General features: G+C 38.2%; 1 protein-coding gene across 1 annotated transcript in view; it reads left to right on the plus strand.

Annotated features, from left to right (window-relative positions):
• The window catches only part of CUBN (cubilin), a 260,214-nt gene that overhangs the window by 62,330 nt on the left and 171,687 nt on the right, over positions 1-26,197 (plus strand). Inside the window, exons 23-27 of the mRNA XM_006052367.4 lie at positions 7,973-8,165; positions 9,482-9,642; positions 10,073-10,254; positions 11,165-11,321; positions 12,674-12,861. Coding sequence (XP_006052429.4) covers positions 7,973-8,165; positions 9,482-9,642; positions 10,073-10,254; positions 11,165-11,321; positions 12,674-12,861 — 881 coding nt within the window. The remainder of the gene's footprint in view (positions 1-7,972; positions 8,166-9,481; positions 9,643-10,072; positions 10,255-11,164; positions 11,322-12,673; positions 12,862-26,197) is intronic.

Below are 26,197 nucleotides of genomic sequence, written 5' to 3' on the forward strand. Positions count from 1 at the left end.
CCACTGGACCACCAAGGAAGTCCTCTCTTCATTTCTAAATTGACATTCCATGCTTAAAGAACCCAGGGATTTTAAAGAACACAGGATTTGGAAAGGAAGGACTTGGATGTGAATTTTATCTTTGCTTTGTCTGAACTAAGTGATTTTCAGAGCTTAACCTCCCAGAGCCTCAGCTCCTTTATCTGTACCTTCATCTCTAAGAAGTGAAGGTTAGAATGTCTGGCTGTTTTATATAGTTGGGAAAGATAAAATGAGACATATTCTGTGAAAAGTTCATAATTTCTCTAAAGGGCCATGACTGTGCCAGATTTAAAATAGAATTACTGATATTCAAATACAAGTTTACAATAGCGGCTTTAGTGATTCAGCTTGTATCCATATTCATTAGAATTGGTCATCGACATGGGGAAAAAAGTCATTACTGTGACCACCTAGCAGAAAATTGTAGGTGAATGTTAGATTTGGGTTAGGGAGAATTTTTCTTTCCTAGTGGAGAAATGGAACCTGTAATTTTCTCTTCTCTCAGGTCTTCATTTTGAGGATTGTTAAACCAAATATGCCAGTAGAAGCAGATGACAGTCCCAGGGTTAATTAGAAAATCTGAGATCATAGGGATTCATGCAGACCCAGAAGTTTTGTAAATGATTTCAGAAAGCTCTTCCTATAAGGTTGCTCATGAATGTGACTGGCTAATCACATAAGTTTGATCTATGGTTCTGGAGAATACTCTTGGGAGTCTCTTGGACTGCAAGGAGATCCAAGCAGTCAATCCTAAAGGAAATCAATCCTGAATATTCATTAGAAGAACTGATGCTGAAGCTGAAGCTCCAATTATTTGACCATCTGTTGCAAAGGGCTCACTCATTAGAAAAAGACCCTGATGCTGGGAAAGATTGAAGGCAGGAGGAGAAGGGGATGGCAGAGTATGAGATGACTGAATGGCATCACTGACTCTACTCAGTGGACATGAGTTTGAGCAAACTCCAGGAGATGGTGAAGGACAGGGAAGCCTGGTGTGCTACAGTCCATGGGGTTGCAAAGAGTCAGACACAACTGAGCAATTAAACAACAAAATCCCATTAGTTATCTCACAAGACAAAGCAGGGAGGTGGTAGAACAGCTACTCATAATCTAGAGTCTCCCTAGGAGAGACACTTTTCTAGCCACAGGATCAGTTTATCCTTGTCCTGTCACCCAAATCATATGTGATGATAGCATCATTGCTTTTGGAGTTGGAGGATTATCCATGTTTTTGAATTTCCCCTTTGATAATGAACTGAATGCTATGTTACTAAAACTTATTTAAAAGCGCTTAGTAGAGGCAGACCTACATTGTCATTTTTAGAAAAATATGACTTTGTGATTTTATGGTTGTCCATGGAAGACATTTATATACTTTCTCTTTTCTTCCTTTACTTTTTTTTTTGAAGTTGATCAGAAAGAAAGCTGTGAGAGGCCTACTAATAGCTATCTTTGATCTTCAGAGATGTGCTTTTCACTGCTACTTCAGTTGAATATATTAGATGGAAGAAATTTACTTTTCTTCTTCATCAGTTTGTCAGTATTGTTAGACCATAATAAAAGGCAAACTGCCATTGGGCATAAGTTTCCCTTTGGGTACATGAGAAATAAATAAAAGGCATTTTTCATATTTGGATCTTGTGTTGATGTAAGAAGCATCATGGCAATACGTGAATATCCTTTTATGGGAATATATTTAACTTTAATTATTTGTGCTTTATTGCAAAGCATAGTAGGAAGCCAAAGCCTAGCATATTCTCATTACACTGCCTATAAACATAAGCCTACTCATACGTCTCAATATCAATATTATTTTACAAAGAGCAGTTTACACTGTCATATGAACATTGTACATGTTTCGGTGTTAGGTAAAAGCCCTTAGTAACCTTTTAAGAAACAAATAAATTTAGAGAACCACTGTTTTTCTCTCTGTTAAATTACAGATATGAATCTCATAAAAACTAAAAATGTTAACATTAAATATTATATCATTTAATATTTATAAAATGTGTACCTTCAAAATATTTTTGTTTCTCTGTTTTAACTTTGTTTATTAAATGTTAGATATCCAAATTATTTATTGGATATCCTTCAGAGAGCTCAACTTGTCTTTTAACAGAACTTTCACCCTTTTAATAACCCATAGACTTTTATTTTGTAATTCCATGTAGTAAAATTCATTCATAGTTTTAGCAAATGTGTATACCCATGTCATCACCACTCCATGCAAAATATAGAACACTTTTATCATCTCAGAAGGTGTCCCAGTGTCCTTTTATAGGGGCTTCCCCACCCTCCATCTCGACAACTGCAGATCTTGTGCTTATCACTGTGTATTCATTTTGCCTATTCAAAAGGCAAATATGAATGGGAACACACAGAGCATTCTTTTATGTCTGGCTTCTTACATAAAAGACATAATGCTTCTCAAGCTTGTTCATATCACCCTGTTTATAAGTAGTTCTTTTCATTGCTGAATAGTCTTCTATTGTAAGGGATGTATCATAATTTGATATCCATTCACTTGTTTTTGGATAGTTGGATTGTTAACGGTTTTTAGCTATTATGAAAAAAGCTGCTGTGAAATTGATGTATAAGTTTTTTGTGGACTTAGATTATCAGTTCTCTTGAGTAAATTCTAAGGGTAGAATTTCTAGGTCTTCTAGTAATGCTGTGTTTAATTTCACGAGAAATTGCCAGCTATTTTTCCAAAGTGATTATATCATTTTATGTTCCCATCTGCAATGAAAGAGAATTCTACTTTCTCCACATTTTTGTCAATCCTTGGTATCGTCAATCTTTTCATTTTAGCCACCAATGGTTGTGCCCCATTATTGTTTTAATTTACATGTCCCTGATGACTAGTACGACTGAGTACTTTTTTACATGCTTATTGGCAATTCATATATTTCTTTTGTGAAGTGTCCACTGAAATCATCTTGTTCATTTCTGTTTATTATTGTCATATGTTATATACTCTACACACAATTATGTCTTTGTTCAGATAAATGTATGGCACATATTGTCTCCCACTGTGTGCAGCTGGCCCTTTCTTTTTCTTAATGGTATTGTTTGAAGAGCAATAATATGTCCTTTTTTCCCCTTCATGGCTAGTGTTTCTTTTTTTTTTTTTTTTATGTTGCTTAAGAAATCTATGTCTGCTAAAGTTGTGAGGATTTTCTGTGCATTCTTCTGCAAGTTTTTTGGTGGGAGGCTTTTACATTTATGTTTATGATCCATTTTGAGTTAATTTTCCTATGTAATGTGAGTTATGTATTCAAGGTTGTTTGTTTGCTTAGCAAATGATATTTAATCATTCAAGCACTATTTGTTGAAAAGATTGTCCTTTTTGCACTGAATTGCCTTTGCATTGTTGTTGAAAACTAATTGTCCTTGTATCTTTGGGTCAGTTTCTGAAATGGCTGTTCTATTCCATTGATCTATGTATCTTTCTCTTGTGACAATAGACTCTATTACTTCATATTATGTAATTTTATAGTTTATCTTAAGATCGGGAAGTATAAATCATCCAGATTTTTCAAAATTGTTTTGATTATCCTAGGCTTTTAATACTTCCATATACAATTTTAGAATCATCTTTTCAATTTGAATTCAAGCAAAAAAACAAGCAAACAAAAAATACAAACTTGTTGGGAATTTGATTAAGATTGGATTGAATATATAGATGAATCTTAGGACAAAGGGCGTCTTAAAATGAGTCTTCCAATCCATTATCATATTTACTTCTCTATTTATTCAAATCTTTTGAAATATCTTTCAGCTATGTTTTAAAGTTTTCACTGTAGAATTTTTGTTTCTTCCCATTAAATTTTCTGTCAAGTGCTTTATGCTTTATATACAGTTGTAAATGGTATTTAAAATTTTATTTTCCAGTTATTTGAAAATTAAATTGATTTTTGAATAATTATCTTGTATCCTATAACCTTACTAAACTCAGTTATTAGTTCCAGTATCTTTTAGTAGATTTCTTAGTGTATTTTACATAGGCAATTGATCATATCTGTAAGGACAGTTTTATTTTTTCCTTTTCATTATCTGTTTGTCTGACTCTCTCTATTTGCCTTTTGCCATAACTGGGACCGTCTATAACATTGAATAGAAGGAGTGAGATTGGACATACTGGCCTTGCTGTTTATCTTGACAGGAAAGCACTTAGTCCTTTACTACCCAAGTATGATGTTAAGTTTGGGTTTTTCATAGATGCCCTTCTTCTGTTGCTACTTTCCTGTCTTCTCTTTGGTTTACAGAATATTTTTAGTATTCTATTTTATGTACTTATTTGGCTTTTTAATGATATCTCTTTTTGTGTTTTGTCAAGGCCTAGCAATATGCATTCTGAATTAAATTCTTAAAGCTATCTGAATGTGGTGTGGTCAGTGAGTCTGTGGTCAGTCTATAAGTTCATCAGCTCAAGGAGACTGTTTCACAGCCTTTATTTAATGTTCATTTGATCCATGAATTTTTATCTTGTAATACTCCTTACTGGATCTGAAGTACTTAATATACCACCTCTTCAGACACAGCCCTGCTCCTGCTTTCCCCTGCTTTATCTCTGCCTTTTCCCTCCTCCTTCCCTTCTTCCTTCCTCCTTCCCTTCTTCCCTCCCTCCCTTTCTTCTGACCTTCCTTCCTTTTCTTCCTTCCATTATTCTTTGGCGCATGAAGAAACATCTTGGCAGACTATAGAAAAGTATACAACATTCATCCCTGGAGTTAAATATCACTGTCAACTCCTTCAGTAAGTTAGGTCTTGATTACTTGCTGTTTAAAATCAAATAACCAACTATGTGGTAAATGCTTGTTATTCTGAGGGCTGTACATGATAGGAGAACCCATAATGTCTTCTGTGCATCTCTGTGCCAATGGTTCCTTTTTTCTTTTCTGAGTATGGTTATACAGCAGCAACTTGGGAAAATAGCACACCTAACTTCTATGCAGAGAACATCCTGAGAAACGCTGGGCTGGAAGAAACATAAGCTGGAATCAAGATTGCTGGGAGAAATATCAATAACCTCAGATGACACCACCCTTATGGCAGAAAGTGAAGAGGAACTAAAAAGCCTCTTGATGAAAGTGAAAGAGGGGAGTGAAAAAGTTGGCTTAAAGCTCAACATTCAGAAAACGAAGATCATGGCATCCGGTCCTATCACTTCATGGGAAATAGATGGGGAAACAGTGGAAACAGTGTCAGACTTTATTTTTTTGGGCTCCAAAATCACTGCAGATGGTGATTGCAGCCATGAAATTAAAAGACGTTTACTCCTTGGAAGAAAAGTTATGACCAACCTAGACAGCATATTAAAAAGCAGAGACATTACATTGCCTACAAAGGTCCATCTAGTCAAGGCTATGGTTTTTCCAGTGGTCATGTATGGATGTGAGAGTTGGACTGTGAAGAAAGCTGCGCGCCGAAGAATTGATGCTTTTGAACTGTTGTGTTGGAGAAGACTCCTGAGAGTCCCTTGGACTGCAGGGAGATCCAACCAGTCCATTCTAAAGGATATCAGCCCTGGGATTTCTTTGGAAGGACTGATGCTAAAGCTGAAACTCCAGTACTTTGGCCACCTCATGTGAAGCATTGACTCATTGGAAAAGACTCTGATGCTGGGAGGGATTGGGGGCAGGAGGAAAAGGGGACGACAGAGGATGAGATGGCTGGATGGCATCACTGACTCGATGGATGTGAGTTTGAGTGAGCTCTGAGAGATGGTGATGGACAGGGAGGACTGGCGTGCCGCAATTCATGGGTTCACAAAGAGTCGGACACACCTGAGCTACTGAACTGAACTGAACTATCCTCATTTTCTTTTTTTATTTATCATAAAATGTAATAGTTTATTATTCTCCAAAACCTGACCATCAGGGACTTGAGTCTACAATGGGATCCTAGATTTATGTTATTACCAGATACAGTTGAAGATACACTGAAACCAGATTTTCTTTCAGAAATACCTCAGACTTGGAGTGCATAGGAGATTAAGTGGGTTGGTCCATGACTAGAGAGCATGAAGAGATGAATAGATCAAATTGAAACTGGTAAAGTAGAAAAGTTAGTAGTTATTTAGGAAATAAAATTATCTTATCTAAAAGGTTTATATGAATGATCTCATTTATTCCTCATATTTATGCTCTGCCTTTCTTACCCTTCTCTATTCCATTTTAGAGTGTAGTGATGATCTCTATCATTTACTGAGCACATACTATGTTCAGTTCAGTTCAGTTCAGTCACTCAGTCATGTCTGACTCTTTGCAACCCCATGGACCGCAGCATGCCAGGCCTCCCTGTCCATCCCAACTCCCAGAGTCCACCCAAACCCAAGTCCATTGAATCGGTGATGCCATCCAACCATCTCATCCTCTGTCGTCCCCTTCTCCTCCCACCTTCAATCTTTCCCAGCATCAGGGTCTTTTCAAATGAGCCAGTTCTTTGCATCAGGTGGCCAAAGTATTGGAGGTTCAGCTTCAACATCAGTACTTCCAATGAATATTCAGAACTGATTTACTTTAGGATGGACTGGTTGGATCTCCTTGCAGTCCAAGGGACTCTCAAGAGTCTTCTCCAACACCACAGTTGAAGAGCATCAATTCTTCAGTGCTCAGCTTTCTTTAGAGTCCAACTCTCACATCCATAGATGACTACTGGAAAAACCATAGCTTTGACTAGATGGACCTTTGTTGGCAAAGTAATGTCTCTGCTTTTTAATATGCTGTCTAGATTGGTCATAACTTTTCTTCCAAGGAGCAAGCATCTTTTAATTTCATGGCTGCAATCAGCATCTGCAATGATTTTGGAGCCCCCCAAAAATAAAGTCTGCCACTGTTTCCACTGTTTCTCCATCTATTTGCCATGAAGTGATGGGGCCAGATGCCATGATCTTCGTTTTCTGAATGTTGAGCTTTAAGCCAACTTTTTCACTCTCCTCTTTCACTTTCATCAAGAGGCTCTTTAGTTCTTCTTCACTTTCTGCTATAAGTGTGGTGTCATCTGCATATCTGAGGTTATTGATATTTCTCCTGGAAATCTTGATTCAAGCTGTGCTTCATCCAGTCCAGCATTTCTCATGATATACTCTGCATATAAGTTAAATAAGCAGGGTGACAATATACAGCCTTGACATACTCCTTTTCCTATTTGGAACCAGTCTGTTGTTCCTTGTCCAGTTCTAGCTGTTGCTTCTTGACCTGCATACAGATTTCTGAGTAGGCAGGTCAGGTGGTCTGGTATTCCTATCTCTTTAAGAATTTTCCAGTTTGTTGTGATCCACACAGTCAAAAGCTTTGCCATAGTCAATAAAGCCTGAACAATGCCATGTTCAAGTCCTTTAATTGTATAATCTCTGACCCTTGGGTGTATACTCAAAAATAGTTACATCTGCATTTTCGAGATGAGGCTCAGGACAGTGAAGCAACTTGCCTAAGGTTGTACAGCTTGCTGGTATCTGAACTGGGCATTGATTCAAGGTCATTCCCATCCCCGGGTCTCATCTCCTATTCATCCCCATGTGGCTGAGTACTGGTTTTGTCATTTCTCATAAATGCATGCTTTGACAAAAACCATTTTGAAAGAAAGTTTGAAAGAACTGAATTATCACTAAGCCTTCCCCTGTGATTTCTGTAGGTAAGCCTAGTTTTTAATGTTTATGATAATTTGCATGGATTAGAAAAAAGTAAAGTACTTCCAGGAACCAAAAAGTTGTGATTACATGTAACTACTTCCACCATATAGCTTAGGTTTACTATTAGTAATTGTTTTTGCCTTGGAGATTTCGAAAACTTTGTTTTGAAAGGAAGACATTCTTTGAACATCCCAGAATGGCATATTGAAAATCAAATATATTAGCATAAATTAATGACATGTATATAACTAAATGTCTTATAAATGTATTGTCTTGTAAATTACTTTTCCTCTTGGGATCTGTTTCTTTTTACAGCATGCTTGAATGACTATACAGAAGAATCTGGGACTTTCACTTCTCCAAACTTCCCCCGTTTTTACCCCAACAACTTGGAATGCATTTATAGGATCACAGTGGAAAGCAGCCAACAGATTGCATTACACTTCACAAACTTCTCCTTGGAGGATGCCATTGGTAGTACATGTGTAGCAGATTATGTGGAAATCAGGTAAGCACCTTTATTTCATCATAATCTTTTTTTTTTCTTATTTATTTTCACTTTTAATTTTTCTTGGAAAGGATAAGAAAAAAATATAGAAAATTTTCTGTGAAGCTCCTTTTTGTGCTCTTTCTTACAAGATATAAAGTTTGTCATTTGGAACCTGACTTAGCAGTAGGAAAACAGAAAGGCTTGTGAATTTCAGTGCAAGGCTTTTTCGTTAATTCTTCATTGCTTTGAAAGGATGGGTTTTTTAAAGTTATATTTGCAGTAAAGGTGAGTTAAGGTATATATTAATATCTCCCCAGATTGTTATTGTTGTTTTAGTTGCTATGTCATGTTTGACTCTTTTGCAACTCCATGGACTATAGCCCACCAGGCTTCTGTGTCCATGGGATTTCCAGATCGTTGCAGTGAGTTAAATTAGACTAATAATTTGTTGCCCTTCTGTGTTAAAGTTTTTATTTGGCATTTCAAAAGGCTAGAATCTTACACTATTTTATAATAAATTTAGTTCTCTGATGTAAAGTAAGCTACTTAAACAATAAATCACAATTCCCTGATGCTGGGAAAGATTGATGGCAGGAGGAAAAGGGGGTGACAGAGGATGAGATGGTTGAATGGCATCCCCAACTCGATGCACATGAGTTTGAGCAGACATAGTGAAGGACGGGGAAGCCCGGCATGCTGCAGTTCATGGGGCTGCCAAGAGTCGAACATGACTTAGCGATTGAGCACCACCGCCATATAATGCTAAAATAAGTTGATTTTCTTAATTATCAGCAGTCATTGGTTGAATGAATTTTTTTTTAGGCTTGGAAAATACAGATTATAAACTATAGATAGTAAACTAGATTTAAGACCCCAAAAGTTCTTAGGGAAGGAAGTATTTTTAAAACTATGCATAACTATGTCAAATATATTACATTTTGAAAACTTTCAAATTAGAAAAACATTCAAGTTTCTCTGTAAAATTAAGCCACATTTGTTTATATTGTTAATAATTTTTATTTCTTTATCTTTTGTTCTGTGACACATTTGGCAGATGCTTTATTTGAAAGACAGAAGATTAAGTACTTTTTATCTATTTGTAATTGGGTGTATAAAATGTCAGGTCAACAATAAATGGTGGTGATTTTATTCATTGTTATTCACATGCTATTTAATAAAGTGAAAAACTGAAAGCTTGCAATTGTTTTTAGAATATTTTTGAGAGAGGTTGACTGACAAATGGATCTGTTTTTGATCTCAAAGTTAATTAATGTTAAATGTTTATATTATAACCTAATAACCTAATAAATGATCACACCTATATTTTGTCACAGGAATGGAGGCTATGAAAATTCACCACTCCTGGGGCAATACTGTGGTTCAAATTTACCTCCAAGAATCATCTCCCACAGTAACAAGTTATGGTTAAAATTTAAGAGTGACTTCTTCGGCTCTGGGCCTGGATTCTCAGCTTACTGGGATGGGTCCTTAACAGGTAAATGGCCAAGATTTGCCCTTTGTTGGAGAATCCAATCTGATTGGATTTTTCATTCTTGGATTGCTGTGCTCTTACCTGTTTTTGTTTCTAGCTGTATTTTGTCAGTACTATTTGTAATAAACTTCAACATTGTGAATATTTCTGAATTAACTCTAGCTGTTTTGTTTTTGTTTTTATTTTTGAAGGACATAGTAAGGGAAAATGTCATATTCCTTGGTATAGTTCATCAAGCTGGTCATCTTGGTTGGGAAAAGGAAAGTACACTGATGTGTATTGAGATTTGAGGCCAACTAGTCTTTGGTGGTGCAGGGTTGTTTTGCAACTTGGTTTTTAAGGGGAGCGACAGTAGCACAGTTTGAAATAGACAAGAGAATTCCGTTTTACAGAAAGAAAAGACTGTGTGTTATCCCCAGTCTTTCTCCCGCAGGTTGTGGGGGCAATCTCACCACGTCCACTGGCACATTCACGTCCCCCAACTACCCAATGCCCTACTATCACAGCTCTGAGTGCTCCTGGTGGCTGAAGGCCAGCCATGGCAGTCCGTTCCTGCTGGAGTTTGAAGACTTCCATTTGGAGTATCATCCAAATTGTAGTCAAGACTATCTGGCTGTATGTATGAAGTTTCACTTGTAGCTTTCACTGCTCCCATCTTGCCCAGTGCACGTTGATGCCTCATTTTTTATTTCTGAGATTCAGGAAAAGGGATCATTTAAACAATATCCACATTAAAAATTTAAACAAAATAAAAAATTAAAAGAAACTTTGATGAAAATACCTTTCTAAGTACAGGATATATTAATGAATGGCTTGGTACACTAAGTCTTTAACATATATTGAATATAGACTGTTAAGATATGGTTAAAAATCTCCTGAAAGGGGTTATGAGATTTATCATAGTTATTATCTACATGATTTCTATATATGTATTGAAAACTAACAATCTAGAGGACTGTGTCAGAGGTTGAATTAAAGATAACTGAAGTCAATAAAACAGAGCTTTTTACAGTACCAGTAAGTCACCATCTCCATTAAATAACTATCTAAATAAAAAATGGGTTAAAGTGTCATAAATGATAAACTATGAAATAAAAAAGCAAGGAAGACTACTGATAATAGCTATGGTCTCAAAAACATGTAACAATCCTTTATTTTCAATCTTTACATTTCAGGCTAGGTTCTTTCCCTTACTCTTATATACAGCCACAGCTTGAGTACATAGCTCAGGTTTATAGACATTTAAATACAATTTTATAAGATATTTGATTCAGGGCTCTTCTATTGTTATATCATTTTGTATTTCTTCCCCACTTATCAAGAATTGCAGAGTCATTTAGATAATGTTTACAGCCATAATCATCTGACATTTAAAATATTTTCTTGGAACTTCCTTGGTGGTCTAGTGATTAAGACTCTGCATGTCCATTGCAGGGGGCACAAGTTTGATCCCTGGTCAGGGAACTAAGATCTTGCATGCCTTGTGGCATGACAAACAAACAAACAATAAAACGTTTTCTTAAAGGTCTATGATGGGTCAAGTACCAGCTCTCATCTGTTAACTCGGCTTTGTGGGAATGAGAAACCATCTGTCATCCGTTCCAGTGGAGACAGCATGTCTTTAAAACTGAGGACAGATGAAGGCCAGCAAGGAGGCGGCTTCCTGGTTAAATACCAGCAGAGTAAGTGTGTGTACTGGTTGCTCAGTGACTGCAGTGGGTATTCAGTCTCTTGAATGAAACAAATTGAAAGAAGTGTAACCCATTAGTTTGAGCAACTGAAATAAATCTTAGCTCCTTATGAAAAAGTTTAACTCTGTTTGATGGAGAAATGCTTACACATTGAGTATAATGTCATGTAACTAACACATGTGGTAAGCTCAGAAACCTGGAAAACGAATTTGCTTAGATAGTCACAATTTAAAGATTGGTGTAACTGGTTAGCAGCTAATGGGTTTTCATTTGAATTAAACATGACAGTCTTCTAATTGGGACTGTCAATAATGGGACACTATTCTATTATACAAAGTTATCCAACACTATTGCTTTTGTCTTCTATCTCAAAAGGTAGTTAAATTTTATTAAGGGAAACTGTAGACCTCAATGACTTACAAATGGTGTCCCAGTCACCTGTCAAGAAGCAATGTAGGAGAAATGCAACTACAAACCACATTTTTCAGTGAAAAATTTTCAATATATTTATTTTCCCATTCTCTTTTATTACACATCATACAATATGCAAAAGACTGGAGAAAAGGCATGCCTAGGCCTCATTCAAGTCATTAAGTTTGGTGGAATTTGGCAGTGGCTCCCAAGACTAGCCATACGTAGAAGTGCCTAGTACGGTCGTGTTGAAAACTCAGCTAAAGAAAACGCCACCATCGGATTGAAGACTTTTTTCTCAAAATTTAATGTTTTCATTTCTTCTTCAAATCTTTTACATTGCTTCTATTCAATTGAATCTTCCTGATGACTAACTAGAGGAATAACAGAGTCTTTATTATGAATTTCATGCTGACTTTTGAATGTTGAACAAAGCCATGTTGTTAATCATTTTTAGCACTCACATAGGACTTTGTGTTTCTAAACTGTTGAATTTAAAGGTCAAGATTTCTGTCTCTTCCAAATGCTAAAGTTAGAAAAACAGAAGCATAGAATGTTTAATACACTTTTCTAAACAAACAAATTAGACTGATGTGTGAGTCAGGCTACACTATTCTGCTCTGCACCAATTCACAGCAACATGATGCCAGTTTTAACACAGGCAATTTTCATGACACTTTAAAGTTTATGAATTCATTTAAATATTATTTCACATTTGTTCTAAATGGAGACCATTTCCATATAAAAATGCTGCACCAACTACCTGTGTATGTATGCATCTATTTATGTGTATGCGTGTGTGTGTGTTTGTGTATACACACATACATATGTTTCTTTTTAACATACATGTTTTCTTATAGAAAAATCATACACATCTTGGGGCAATTATGATACGTATGATAGTGGTTAACAGTCATTGTTATTTTTCCCAGCATGTGATAACGTGGTGATTGTGAATCAAACCTATGGCATCTTAGAGAGTATACACTATCCAAATCCCTATTCGGTCAACCAGCGTTGCAACTGGACCATCCAAGCAACAACTGGAAACACTGTGAATTATACATTTTTAGCATTTGAATTGGAATATTACACAAACTGCTCCACTGACTATTTAGAGGTACGTATTTTGAAGCTAAATAATCACTGCATTTTCTGTTCAAGTTAGCAAGCCAAGGTAACTTATCATGCTTTGCAGAACCAAACCATTCACCCTGTCCTATATGTCTATAATACACTGACTATACATGGTATTTGGACAGATGTGTTTCAAGTCTCTTTCATTGCATCATCTCAATAATAAGGGTATTTAATCCATTAAATTATATGCACAAATAACTACCTGTGTTTTAAGGTTTCAATGTAACTTCTGGACTGAGTAACCTCATCTTACCTAAAACATGCAGAAGCGGAAGAAAAACTTCTGGTTTTTGTTGGTTATTTTTTGTTTGTTCTTATTTATAAAGAGAGATCAGAAAGTATTTAAATATCATGACTTTAATACCTAATTAAGCTGATACAGGGAATCATGATTTTGATTCTCATGTTTTATTTTTACACCTGAGTTCATTTCAATTAATTTTTCTGTTTGTAAATTGGAAGTTTCTATTTGTTATAATAATGACCACAAGTAGCATTTATTGAACTTTCTGTATACAATGCTATGCAATGAAAGTTGCTGGAAAATTAGGTACCTCCAAATAGAAGGTAATATGCTACTTTTATGATAAGATATTTTATTTACCAAAGCTTTTTTGTTGATTTGAATATGCAACTTTGTGGAGGTATAGATTGAAAAGTTAGGTGGTTACTTATCTTTCTTTATTAATGTAATTATATAATCATATATAAAATTATATATTTTATAAGCCATTGTATTAATCTAGAATGTTAGTTTCCACTTTCATAAAACGATTTTACTCAGACTGTTTACATATATTTTGACATCTAGTTCTCATCATTAATAAAATCACTTTTGAGTCACTTAACACATCTTTATCTCCATCTCCATGCTAGCATATAATACTTCTAATCCACATATAATGTTTTCACTAAAGATCTTTTCTAAGAGGCCAGTCCCCACTCTGATAACATTAGGACATTTCCTGTATCCCTTCTATCCACCACTTAATAATTGAGTATCGTTCTCTTTAAGATGGACAGTGATTTTTGGAAGTCTTGCTTGCAAAGACTTTCACCATCCAGTGTGTGTAACTTTCAGGACATAGTCCCGGGCTTGGGGGGCGGTGGTGGTGGGAATCACAGAAAAAGCCTTTATCTTTGTAAAAGTGTTTTAACCCTCTTTTAAAGCAATTCTTAAAAAAAAAAAAGCTAGCATTGATGGAGGTCATTTGAGATTATCATATCTTTTCCAAATAGCACTTTTGTTTTTCAAAGCAAAGAAGAGAAAGCTTTGAGAGACTTAGTGAGGTGCTGAATATTAATATATGGATTCCTTGCCTTTGAAGGATATTTTGGGGGGTTAAAAAAATCTTGCTTTATATTTAGAAAAACTCAGTATTAGAGAAATAGTAACCATAGTGTTTACCCACCAGAAAGTTATATTTACTAGTAGTCAAAGAAAACATGAGACAATATGAAACAAACATTAAAAAAGCACAAACTTGACAGAGATTTTAAAAATCCCCTTTCCTTAATCTGTGGGCTTCCCTGGTAGCTCAGCTGGTAAAGAATCTACCTGCAATGCAGGAGACCCTAGTTTGATTCCTGGGTCAGCAAGATTTGCTGGAGAAGGGATAGGCTATCCACTCCAGTATTCTTAGGCTTCCCTGGTGGCTCAGATGGTAAAGAATCCACCTGCAATATGGGAGACCTGGGTTCAATCCCTGGTTGGGAAGAACTTCTGGAGAAGGAAACAGCTACACTCTCCAGTATTCTTGCTTAGAGAATTCCATGGACAGAGGAGCCTGTCAGGCTACAGTCCATTGGGTTGCAAAGAGTCAGACATGACTAAGTGACTTTCACTTCACTTTACTTTCTTGATCTAGTGCTTAGGTGGTCTTCACAAGCTTGACAATGGCATATTTGTCTCATTCCATTTACCTGGAGTGATCATCTTCTTTTCTTCACATGGTGAGATTTTGTTCATTCTTTAGGAAAAAATACAAAGGTTTCTTTCAAAGCCACTTGTTCATACCACAGACATAAGCAGTTTGTCATATCATATTTTTACCGTGTGTGATTGTGCCCACATGCCCTACTGGACTGTAAGCTTTATGAAGGTGAGAACTGTCTCCGGCTAACTTTGTAACCCAGGCCCTGATTATTAGAATTGAGGTCTTATGGGAGTTCAGTAAGTTCAGGTTAAATTGAACGTCACAGCCATATTTTAGCATCAGCTGAAAGATAAGCTGTAAGAAAGAACTGAATTCCAAACTGGCATTTTTGTGTAATCTCTACACATTCACTACAATTCTACCACTTTGAGCACATACCAAAATAGAATTCATGGGTGTGCAGAGTACTGCATGTTTACCAATCTGCTGGGCGCCTTATTTGATAAAAAGCACAATGCAGAGAGCGGGGCCAACAGGAAGCTTTTGAACTGGGTTTTAAGGACGGCTTTGGCAGAAAGAGTGGGAGCAAATGAGGTGAAACCTTTCCAGGGACCAGACTCCACCTCTTTGGACTTACTTGAGGGTGAAATGGTAACAAAAAGGCCCATCGGATAATTTTTGGAGGTGTTAGAAAACTTGTTCCAACAACAGCAGAGCTGCTCCACAGATGATGTTACAGACGGGCCATGTATCTTGTGCAACATTGATGGTGAAAGCCACAAAAATACAGAATGAGAACCAGAAGTTCAGCTAAGCCTTCCAAAGAATGACACTGTTGCCAGAGGGAGGAGATGTTTTCCATTTCTGTAAGCCAAGGGGCAAGACCAAAGCAATCGCTACAATGGCTGGTTTATGATGGAAATTCTAAAAGCACAAATGACCATTAATGGAGAGAATAGCCACAAACATGAAACCTAGCTTCCATTATTTTATAACTTCTAGTTCAAGGGTTTTTTTCAAGTGATTTAGTCAAGTTCAAAGTGAGTAGCTGTGACTGCAGCCAGAATTGAGTTATTTTCAATTAACAGAACTGAAACTATGCAAGGACTTGATTAGGTGCTGGTGGGACACTGTGCCCAGCCTTGCTGAGACGTGTGGGTTGGTAAAGATCCCCCTGGGAAACGAATCCATCCTCTATTCCTTTGTCCTCTGGGTGAAATGAAAGGATTCAGATTTGGAAATAAAATACTTAGTGGGAGGAAGGGTCATTTGCTTAAAGGAGTAAGGCTGTGTTGCCCCTGCAGTTTTAGGAAGTCAACCTTAGGATTCTTTTTGTATTTTATTACTTGATTTCGCTTTTCCATTTTTATTTTGAGACTGGGGCTGTATCTGGAAGAAGAAGTTTTTAAATCAGTATTGAAAATACAAACAAAAGTAATGGATTTGGGAAAAATCAGCACAGAAATGTACAGGAAATCCAGAGCCTGTGTTGGTTCTGGGAGCCTGTGGGTGGGGAGCCAAGGATGGAGGAAAACCAAGAGGTTTTTGTGTCATAGAAGCTGAAGGAAGAGACTAGGACAGAAGGTGACAGTCATAAGCAAGGAGGGATGCTCCCAAGGGTCCAGAAAGGTCAGCTCCCATGGGATCCCCTCTGCTTCATGCTTGCTGGTATGTCAGTGTCTCTTCAAATGTGGTCCAGGATTGGATTCAGTTCTACTAACTTGGCGTTGGACCATATTATCTGGTTTGTGTGTTCTAATAGGTTTGTTGTTAGCCACGTCATGGTGTTAGATGATATTAAACACTTGTGGTCTCCAGGTCATTTTTATATGAAAGGCAGTGACGTCATAGCTAAACATAGGATATTATTTCTAGTAAGTTATACTGGACTATTTTGCCTCAATTCCATCTCATGATGATTCCTCTAAATCCTCTGGTCTTTAGAGTATTATTTATTTGCATGTAGACTCATTAGCCTATGACTTCTTAAAAATAAATATCAGAAAATATAAATATCAGATAAATATCAGATAAATATAAACATTTGGTAAATATCAGAAAGATGCTACCTGTTTCAAGTATTCTAAAATGATAGGTTTCTTGGGTTAAAATGTTTCTGTTATTGAACACTTTTGGGAAAGCACCATTCAAACAAAGTTGGTAATAATAATAGCTTGTATTTGTCAAATGCATTACCTATTAGATAATTCTTGAAGCAACTGTGTAATGTAGGAAATATCATTATCTCATTTGATAGGTGAGGAAACTGAGACAAAGGCAGGTTGTCCACAGTCACACAGATTATATTACCAGAGCCAGGCTTTCCACCAGGCACTGTGGCCTCATGCCAATGCCCCAAGCCATGATACCACACACACTCCGTGTGTGTTCTCTTTCAGAATTATCACTCTCAGAGGTGACACGAGGGAGTTTCCATGGAACTCCCAAGTTGAGCACTTCAGTGACCCTGTCACCAAGAGAAATGTAAGCTATTTAGCATGACCTTTGCATAGGGAAACAGTGATCATTTATTATATCTTTGCTTCATACTGACAACTTATGTTCAGGGTCCAATGTAGAATTTTTCCCCAAAATTACCATCCATCTTACTCATCTGTGAGATTCCAGAATAAATCTTTCCCACATTTTGGAAGTTAAGACATTTCCCCTTCAGACCTCTGGCATCCTCCTATGTTCCCTCTTCTGCCTTATACTCTTGGTTGTAGATACACACTCAAACTGACCCATGGGGGAAAGACTAGTGTTTGTGCAATGGCTGTTTCCTAGGAAAGTTTAAAAAGCTGCCTCATGACACACGGGACCAACTGAAAAGCTGGGAGAGGGCAGGGACTAAGAAGGCTCAGGAGTGACTCCCTTCTTCTTCGTTCTTCTGACTTTCTTGTTTCTTGCTGTGAACATAGACTCTGGCCTCATTTTTCATCTCAAAAGCTTCCTCTAAGTTTCTGCAATTTCACAGATTTAACTTAAATAAGGGCACCCCAGCCACAACACTGCAAGACCGTGGTCCTCAGGTGCTTAAAAACAACTAGACTTTCCCTTGGTGACAGGTTACATCTGTCACCAGGTGCTCATCTCTCTGAGTCAGACAACAAGGCAAGGATCTAGCTGTCGATGGATAAGTGCCCCTCTGTTCAGTATGACCAGCTCTGACCAGGGGCAGCAAGGTCTAGCCCTCTGGCCCGAGTTGCTCATAGTTCACATCTGTGGAAAGAGACAAAACCTTTCAGCAGGGACATACATGGATTCTGCCGGTGTGCTAAAGCCTTTTGTTCTCTTTTTTGGCTATGACCTGCGGCTTGTGTGATCTTAGTTCCTCAACTAGGTGTTGAACCTAGGCTGTCAAGAGTGAAAGTGTGGAGTCCTAGCCACTGGACCACCAGGGAGTTCCCCTGAAGTGTGGTTTGAATTGCCTATGAAGTGAGCAAGATTACACAATTTGTTCTGTAGTGAGCATACCTCTCAGGACTGTGTGGTGTAATGCACTTAAGCATGGGAAAATTATTTTAAAGACACTGACAGACTTATCCTCTAAATTGGATTTCCTGTTTCTTCTCCCAGTTTCAAAATCATAAGAGGTGTCTTTCTACTTCACCTTCATCATGTTACACTGTCTTCTCGAAGCATTGGTCCAACTCACATTTTCATCTTTCTTTTGCCCCAATCATAGCTTAAAAAAATAGACATTTCTTTCTAACTGCGCCATATCCCAAAGTTTAGCTAATTTGTATGTGTGCTTATGGGATGGTCAAAAAGCTACCATGTACGTCCATGGGTTTTTTTTTCTTAGACTGAGTTCTTCAGAGGGTTTCCCTTTTCTTACCTACCCCAGCCCCCAAATTATTCCTGACTTTGTGGACAGGGTTTAATTTTTTTTTTTTAGAGTATGTCTTTTTTCTTGAATTTCCTTTTCTTTTTCTATTGAATTTCTTTGTTCTTTCATTAATTTTTTAATTAAAAAATTTTTTTGGTCCATGTGCTCATATCTCCTTTCAGAATCTCTCTCCCTAAAGCCTCATGCCCATGACTGACATGTCATCACAGATTCGGAGGAAATGGATCACTCTCTCGTAATGGCTTGTTCATTTCTGCAGTCACAACCACGTCTCTGCTGGTCAGGATTAGTTCAGGAGAGCACATCTCTTCACTCAGCACTCTCTGACAGAGTACAGAATATAAAGAATTCAGCAAACAGCATGCTTTTTTTAAGAACAAGACACCTGAGAGATGTCCACAAAGACATCTGACCTCTGCCATCCCTGGTTTCTTTTTGCTCCACTGGTGTTGATATCTTTCCTTTAAAAAAAAAAAAAAACTTCTGCTGAGGAAGAATGTGATGTGGAGGATAAAGCCCCCATAACTGGCTACTAAATCTGGCTTCATTCCAGAATCATTTAGGTAACTTGTTTAAAAATATATTCATAGACCCTAGACCCCACCCCAGCTCCATTCAGTCAAAATCCCCAGGGATCCCAATAGAGCAAACCCTGCATTAGCCTCAGTTTAGCAGCTGGGGCCACTGTCTGCAGCCCACTTCCATCACGACAGCACGTTTCATCCTCACTTCCAAACTCTCTCCTGGGAAATCGTAAGGATTATAATAGGGGTCATCTTAGCATATACCTTCAAGGGCTTTTCCATGTTTCTTTTTCAATAGGGCTTACTTTTCCATTGCTACAGCCAAAGCTGTACAAAATCAAGCATACATTGTATGCTTTGATTCACTAAGGCTCACTGATACTGTTATATTTATCTCAGTACAGTAACATGTCAGATTTACTTTGCAGTGTGTGAATTCTGATTCTAAACTTCCCTACCTTCTTTATTGGACACCTTTGCCACTATCATCTTCCATTATTTCAACATTCTTTCTAATGCCTTCCCTTTCCACTTATGTCCATTTCAAGTCCTCTCAATTATGTCAGTGACTTCTGTCAAATGTATTTTGCTGTAGCCTTTGTAAGATTCACTTCATCCCTTGCCAAATCCTCTTTCTGATGTCATCTTCCCCAGATATTTATATCATTGCTTTTTGCACTTCCATGTCCTCCTTTCAGTGACAGAACAGTGCGCTGCTAATGAAAAGCATCCTTGAGAACAACACTGATGTCCGTCAGTCTTCCAGTCGTACATGCATGTTGTCCAAGTTGGCAGCCTGAGCAGTATTTTCCGTAACTACAACTCTGCAGCATCAGGCCCACAGACCTGATTAAGGAATACTGTGGGCTTTCCAGGTGGCTCAGAGGTAAAGAATCTGCCTGTCAATGCAGGAGACACAGGAGACATGGGTTCAATCCCTGGTCAGAAAGATCCTCTGGAAATGGCCATTTGCTCCAGTATTGTTGCCTGGGAAATTCCATGAACAGAGGAGCCTGGTGGTCTATAGTCCATGGGGTCACAAAAAGTTGGAGATGACTGAGCAACTGAGCACAGGAAAGAATACTAGCTGTTTTATGGAGAACTCAGAAATGCTCAGATGCTTAGTACAATACAAGTTTACTTCTCAGTCATGTTGGAGACCAATTCAGGTGTTCCTCCGCCTTCCGTATAGTGGTTCAGGAATGCAGACAAAGGGGAACTGCATTTGGGGAAATCACTTAGCTCTCTCTGCCACACACGTTGACAGATGTCTTACAAATAGAGACCAGTGTTCTCATAAATTTGAGAAATGCTGAATCAAACACAATGCAACAGGATCTGTTTTGTTCTGTTTTTGCTGTAGTACTTCCTCAGGTTTTTACCGTCCTAAATAGGAATTGCTTATTTATTTATCCTCTCATTCAGTCACTCAAATATATTTTAGACACATAGGCTGTGGAAATACAACTGTTTTAGCATCAGTTTTCCTTGTTTTCATGGAGGAGACAGATGTTAATCAATTTATTATTGTTACTGTTGCTGTTTAGCTGCTAAGTCGTGTCCACCTCTTTGAGACCCCATGGATTATTGCCTGCCTTTCTGTCATGGGATTCTCCAGGCAAAATATACTGAAGTGGGTTGCCCTGTTCTCCTTCAGAGGATCTTCCCAATCCAGGGATTGAACTCATGTCCCTTGCATTGGCAGGCAGATTCTTTACTGCTAAACCACCAGGGAAGCCCTTAGTCAGTTTGCAACAGTATACCAATTTAGTCACAAGTTGCATTAAATGCTATCAGGAATATTATCCAGGGTTCCTGAGGAAGAGTAACTGAACAAGATGTTGCAGAGCTGGAGGCTTCAGTAAAGGAAGTTGTGGTTGAGGAACTGTCAAAGGCAAACGGGACTTCCCTGGTGGCTCAGATGGTAAGTGTCTATTTCGCTTCAGTTGTGTCCAACTCTTTGTGACCCCATGGCCTGTAGCCTGCCACACTCCTCTGTCCATGGGATTTCCCAGGCAAGAATGCCGGACTGGGTTGTCATTTCCATCTGCAAGGGATTTTCCTGACTTAAGGATCAAATGCATGTCTCTTGTATCTCCTGCATTGACAGGTGGGTTCTTTACCGCTAGCACTACCTAGGAAGTCCAGTTAGGTATAAAGAAATTCCTAAATAGAGAGCATTTAATTCTTTAGGGGCTGAAATATAATTAATGGTTCATCTCTCAAGACATTTAATTTTCTTCTTGTTTTCTGTCTATAGCCTGCTTCCATAATGCATTTTTACAATTCTCACAAAGGATAAATGGGAAAGCCAACATTTTGGTCCACTTATTTCACTCCAAGCTCTATTAAGAAATATAATAAAGAAATGTCAATTCCATTGACTAACAGGAGTTTTGGGTGTTAGCACTGTAACTTAAAAAATTATTTTTGTTAGTCTCTGTTATCACGGAGAATAAGGACTTTGCTGGTTTTTTTTTTTTTTTTAATTTAACAATTCTTATTTTTAAAACTAATTGCCAGTGAAGGAAACAAGAGCAATTCTTGAGTTGTTGATGCCTTTCAAAATGTTGAATTACTTCTCTATGCCTCAGTTTCCAGAGTTCTAAAATGGAGATAACAATACTATCTGCATAATAGGGCTTCTGGAATTTTAAAGTAGGTAATACATGGGGCTTCCCTGGTGGTCCAGTGGATGAGAATCTGCCTGCTGATGCAGGGGACACAGGTTCGATCCCTTGTCCTGGAAAATCCTACATGCCTCAGAGCAACTAAAGCCAATCTGCCACCACTACTGAGCATGTGTACCTACAACCCATGCTGCTCAACAAGAGCCACCACAGTGAGACCCCTGAGCACATCACTGGAGAGCAGCCCCTCCTACCACAACTAGGGAAGCCTACGGGCAGCAACAGAGATCTAGCACAGCCATAAATGAATAAAATTTAAAAATCATATGGCCTTAGACAATGATCACTTCTCAATTCTCTCATTTAATAAGCTCGGAAACTTAACTAGAAGAGTTAAAAAAATTTTTTTTAAATGAAGTTTGGCTCAGTGGTAAAGAAGCTGCCTGCAATGCAGGCTCAGTGTAAAGAAGCTGGTAAAGAAGCTGCCTGCAATGCAGGAGGTATCAGAGATATGGGTTTGATTCCTGGTTTGGGAAGATTCCCTGGAGGAGGGCATGGTAACCCACTCCAGTATTCTTGTCTGGAGAATCCCATGGACAGAGGAGTCTGAAGGGCTACAGTCCATAGTTGCAAAGAGTCAGACATGACTGAAGTGACTGAGCACAAAAAAAATTACATAATACATGGAAAGGGCTTAGAATGATACTCAGCACAGAGTAAGTGCTAATAAATATTATTTATTATTTTTTAACATAAACACAATTTTATGATAATTTGTTGTTCTAAAACATTTTGCAGTAAATGAAAAGCTACAGTTTCCAAAACAGCCTTCCCAATGTGACTAGCTTAGATTGGCCCTGTGTTGAAAGCAGGGCTTCCCTTCTCTGGCCTCTCAGATTTCCTCCCAAAGCCACAGGGATTGGGTGTTATCTGAATCTAAGAGTGAAGTAGTTAAAATCCCCTTTGCTGGCCAAAGAAAAGCAGAGAAGTGGAGGAGATGGGACGTGGTAGCAGCAGTGGGTCTGCACTGACTCTATTATCGTGGCACCTCCTTAAACACTTCCTGGACAGATGAATCATGCTTCCTGCAACTGTCTGTTAGAGGAAGTCTGCTTCTAGGATGGCTGGCATGTTGCTTAGAATTCAGAGATAAGCTATTTCAATTCTAAGGGCAACCGCTATTCAAAACCACACATAAAAAGTGAAAACAGTGTGCCAAATGATTCGGTTGAGGCCTCTCTACCGGATACGAATCTAGTATTGGACAGAGCAGGATCTGGACTCAAAGGAGTTTAGAATGAAGCGTATCCATTGGTTAATTAAGCCAAATACTTTATAGTGTCATTAATTATAATAAGAAGCATTTTAGAAGACTTTGAAGACTCCACAGTTGCCCAAGTAAAATGTGATTTTTTAAATTACAAAATTTAAAAGGAGAGATGTTTATCTCAGTATGACCAAAATCCCTTTCCTTAAAAAATGCTGATTATTTCTCACCATCCCTAACAAGGAAGAGTTTTCATGTAATTGCATTAATTTGCTGCTGTTAATGAGGCAAACACACTAGACTTCAAAAGAGAGCCTTTGCTCTCAGATTCAAAAGAAATTGTGTTTTCCCTCTCAATATCCTCTCAAACACGAAGGACAGGATCAGGATAAATAATAATCAGCCTTACCAATAATTTCCACACTACCTGGAAGCCAGTGAAAATGCCATTAGATGCTCAGAACTTGAAAGTGCTCTTTGCACACTTCCTTTCCCGGTGGTCCTCAGCTTACTTTGCTCCTCAGACCACAGGCATCAAGTGCATGCATGTAAGGCCCCGTCTACCATCCAACAGGCACATGGCACGAAGGCGAAGGTGTCGATCAGAAGGCTGAATCCAAAAGTTAGGAGCTGCTGTGAATTTTGATTAATTACACTGATCAACTACTTTTTACAATGGGAACAATTTCCACCTGCAACATTTCAGAATTTTGTCAAAAATGACATATTTTTTAAAAATTATTTATTTATGGCTGTGCTGGGTCTCTGTTGCTGAAAGCAGGCTCTCTATTTGTGGCCAGCAGGAGCTGCTTGCCATTGTAGCCCGTGGGCTTCGCACTGCGGTGGCTTCAGCTGCAGAGCACCAGCTCTAGGTGCACAGGCTCGGTAGTTGCAGCGTATGGGCTTCGTTGCTCCAGTGCCTGTGGGATCGTCCCAGGCCAGGGATCAAGTGTCCCCTGCATTGGCAGGCGGATTCTTAACTACTGTGCTGCTGTGCGGTGCTTAGTTGCTCAGTCGTGTCTGACTCTTTGTGACCCCATGGACTGTAGCCCACCAGGCTCCTCTGTCCATGGGATTCTCCAGGCCAGAAACTGGAATGGGTTGCCTTTCCCTTCTCCAGGGCATCTTCCCAACTCAGGGATCAAACCCAGTTCTCCCGCATTGCAGGTGAATTCTTTGCCATCTGAGTCACCAGGGAAACCCAAGAATACTGGAGTGGGTAATTTATCCCCTCTCCAGGGGATCTTCTCGACCCAGGAATAGAACCGGAGTCTCCTGCATTACAGGCAGATTCTTTACCAGCTAAGCTACCTGGGAAGCCCCTTAACTATTGTACCACCAAGCAAGTCCAAAAGTGACATCTTTACCTTCAGTTCTTACATGGACTTATTTATTGAACAAGGTTTCTTACTTATTGAACAAGCTTTCTTTTCTTGCCCTCCCTCAATTGGAAAAGAGTGTGTGGCTGTGCTCTGGGTCCTTCCAGCTCCAGCTTCTATGGTTTCATGTTGCGTTATGGTTATCTCCCTGTTTCTGAGTCCATCTGTAGCAGATGGTGAGGCTCGTAGGAGGCAGAATAATTTTTTTAAATGCTGAATGCTTCACAATAGTATAGTTGGCAGAGGAAAGGCTGTGGTTCATAGAACTAAATGTTCATTGTACACACTAGGGAGAACATGCTTGACTTTCAAAGCATTTCACTTCCCACTATGGAGGGAATTAGGTGCTTATTGGTCCATCAGTGACTATCAAAATTTATGTTAGTAAGAGCTCTTTAGTCCCTGGACAACTGAAAGGATGCTTTTTTTAAATACAGAATTAGTCTAATTAATAATAAAAGCCTAGTTATGATTTTAAAAAGGAAGCATTAGGGACAAAATATGGTTTTAAATTAATGCTGATTACCTTATATAATAGCATTTTAATGGGCTAATTTTCAGGGATAATCTTGAAATACATGAAAAAGATTATGGAGACAGACAGTGCAATATTTTTAGTAGACCAGCTGGGTATCTGAGAACCTAAAAGGGTATGAAATTCTGAGCTTGGAAAAATATTACCAATACATATCTACTTTGCCATGTCAATAGGGTCCCAGAGATAATACTTTAAAAAATAAACTTCTCTGATCACATAGGAATACAGTCATTGCAGACAATATGGAAAATATAGAAAAACCTAGATAAAATAAAAATAACACAAATTATATCACTACTGATAATATTTGGTGACATTTACTTACTAAAGTCCCTCCCTATTTTATTTTAATATTCAAGGAGGATCATTTTGTATGTACTATTCTCTTTTTTTGCATTTTTTAAACTTTATTTTCTATTGGAATCCAGCTGATTAAAAACATTGTGATAGTTTCAGGTGGACAGCAAAGGGACTAGAGTGCCCTGTGCAATGCAGTAGGTTATCCATTTTAAATACAGCAGTGTGTACATGTTGATCCCAAACTCCTTAATTATCCCTTCCCCCATTCTTCCCCCCTCCATCGTAAGTTCTGTAGTATTATTCTTTAATGACTTTTTAAACATGTAACAGTAGCTTACATGTTACATGTAACACACCACATCACACTTATTACACCACATCATTTGCAACATCAAATGTTTCATCATCATAATTCAACAACCCATTCTCCTTGAGAAACACTTAGAATCTTTGCAAATGTCCACTATTATAAACAGTACTGAGGTAAAATGTCTTTGTAGTTAAACTTTTGCATACTCCATGATTAGACAATGATTAAAAAAACAAGCAAATAAACCAACCCAAATCAGCCTTGGTGGCGTCTAAAATAAGTAATATGTAGCAAGCAGAAATAAATATCCATGCACTATTAAGAGAGGACAGCAACTAGCCACCACATGGAACGTGACTGTATGGTCTGTATTGGAGTCCAACCTTTAATTCAGAGCGACACAAAATAATTCCAAATGTGGGCTTTCAATGGGTTTCTTGGTCTCATGCAAAGCTCAGGGTTGTGAGTCATTGTTTAATTTTAGACGGGTACCTCATGCTTCCTGCTCCACCCTGCAGCACATGGCAATGGCTTTTCCTGCGCCTGGTGGGAAAGGGGGAGTAGGGGGTGGGCAAGATGTGCCTCTGTACCTACTGCACTGTGCCCACCCTTGTGTCCCATGCTGGAACCTTCACGCC

This window comes from Bubalus bubalis, chromosome 14, assembly GCF_019923935.1.
Source record: "Bubalus bubalis isolate 160015118507 breed Murrah chromosome 14, NDDB_SH_1, whole genome shotgun sequence".
In the NCBI taxonomy this organism is placed as follows: domain Eukaryota; kingdom Metazoa; phylum Chordata; class Mammalia; order Artiodactyla; family Bovidae; genus Bubalus; species Bubalus bubalis.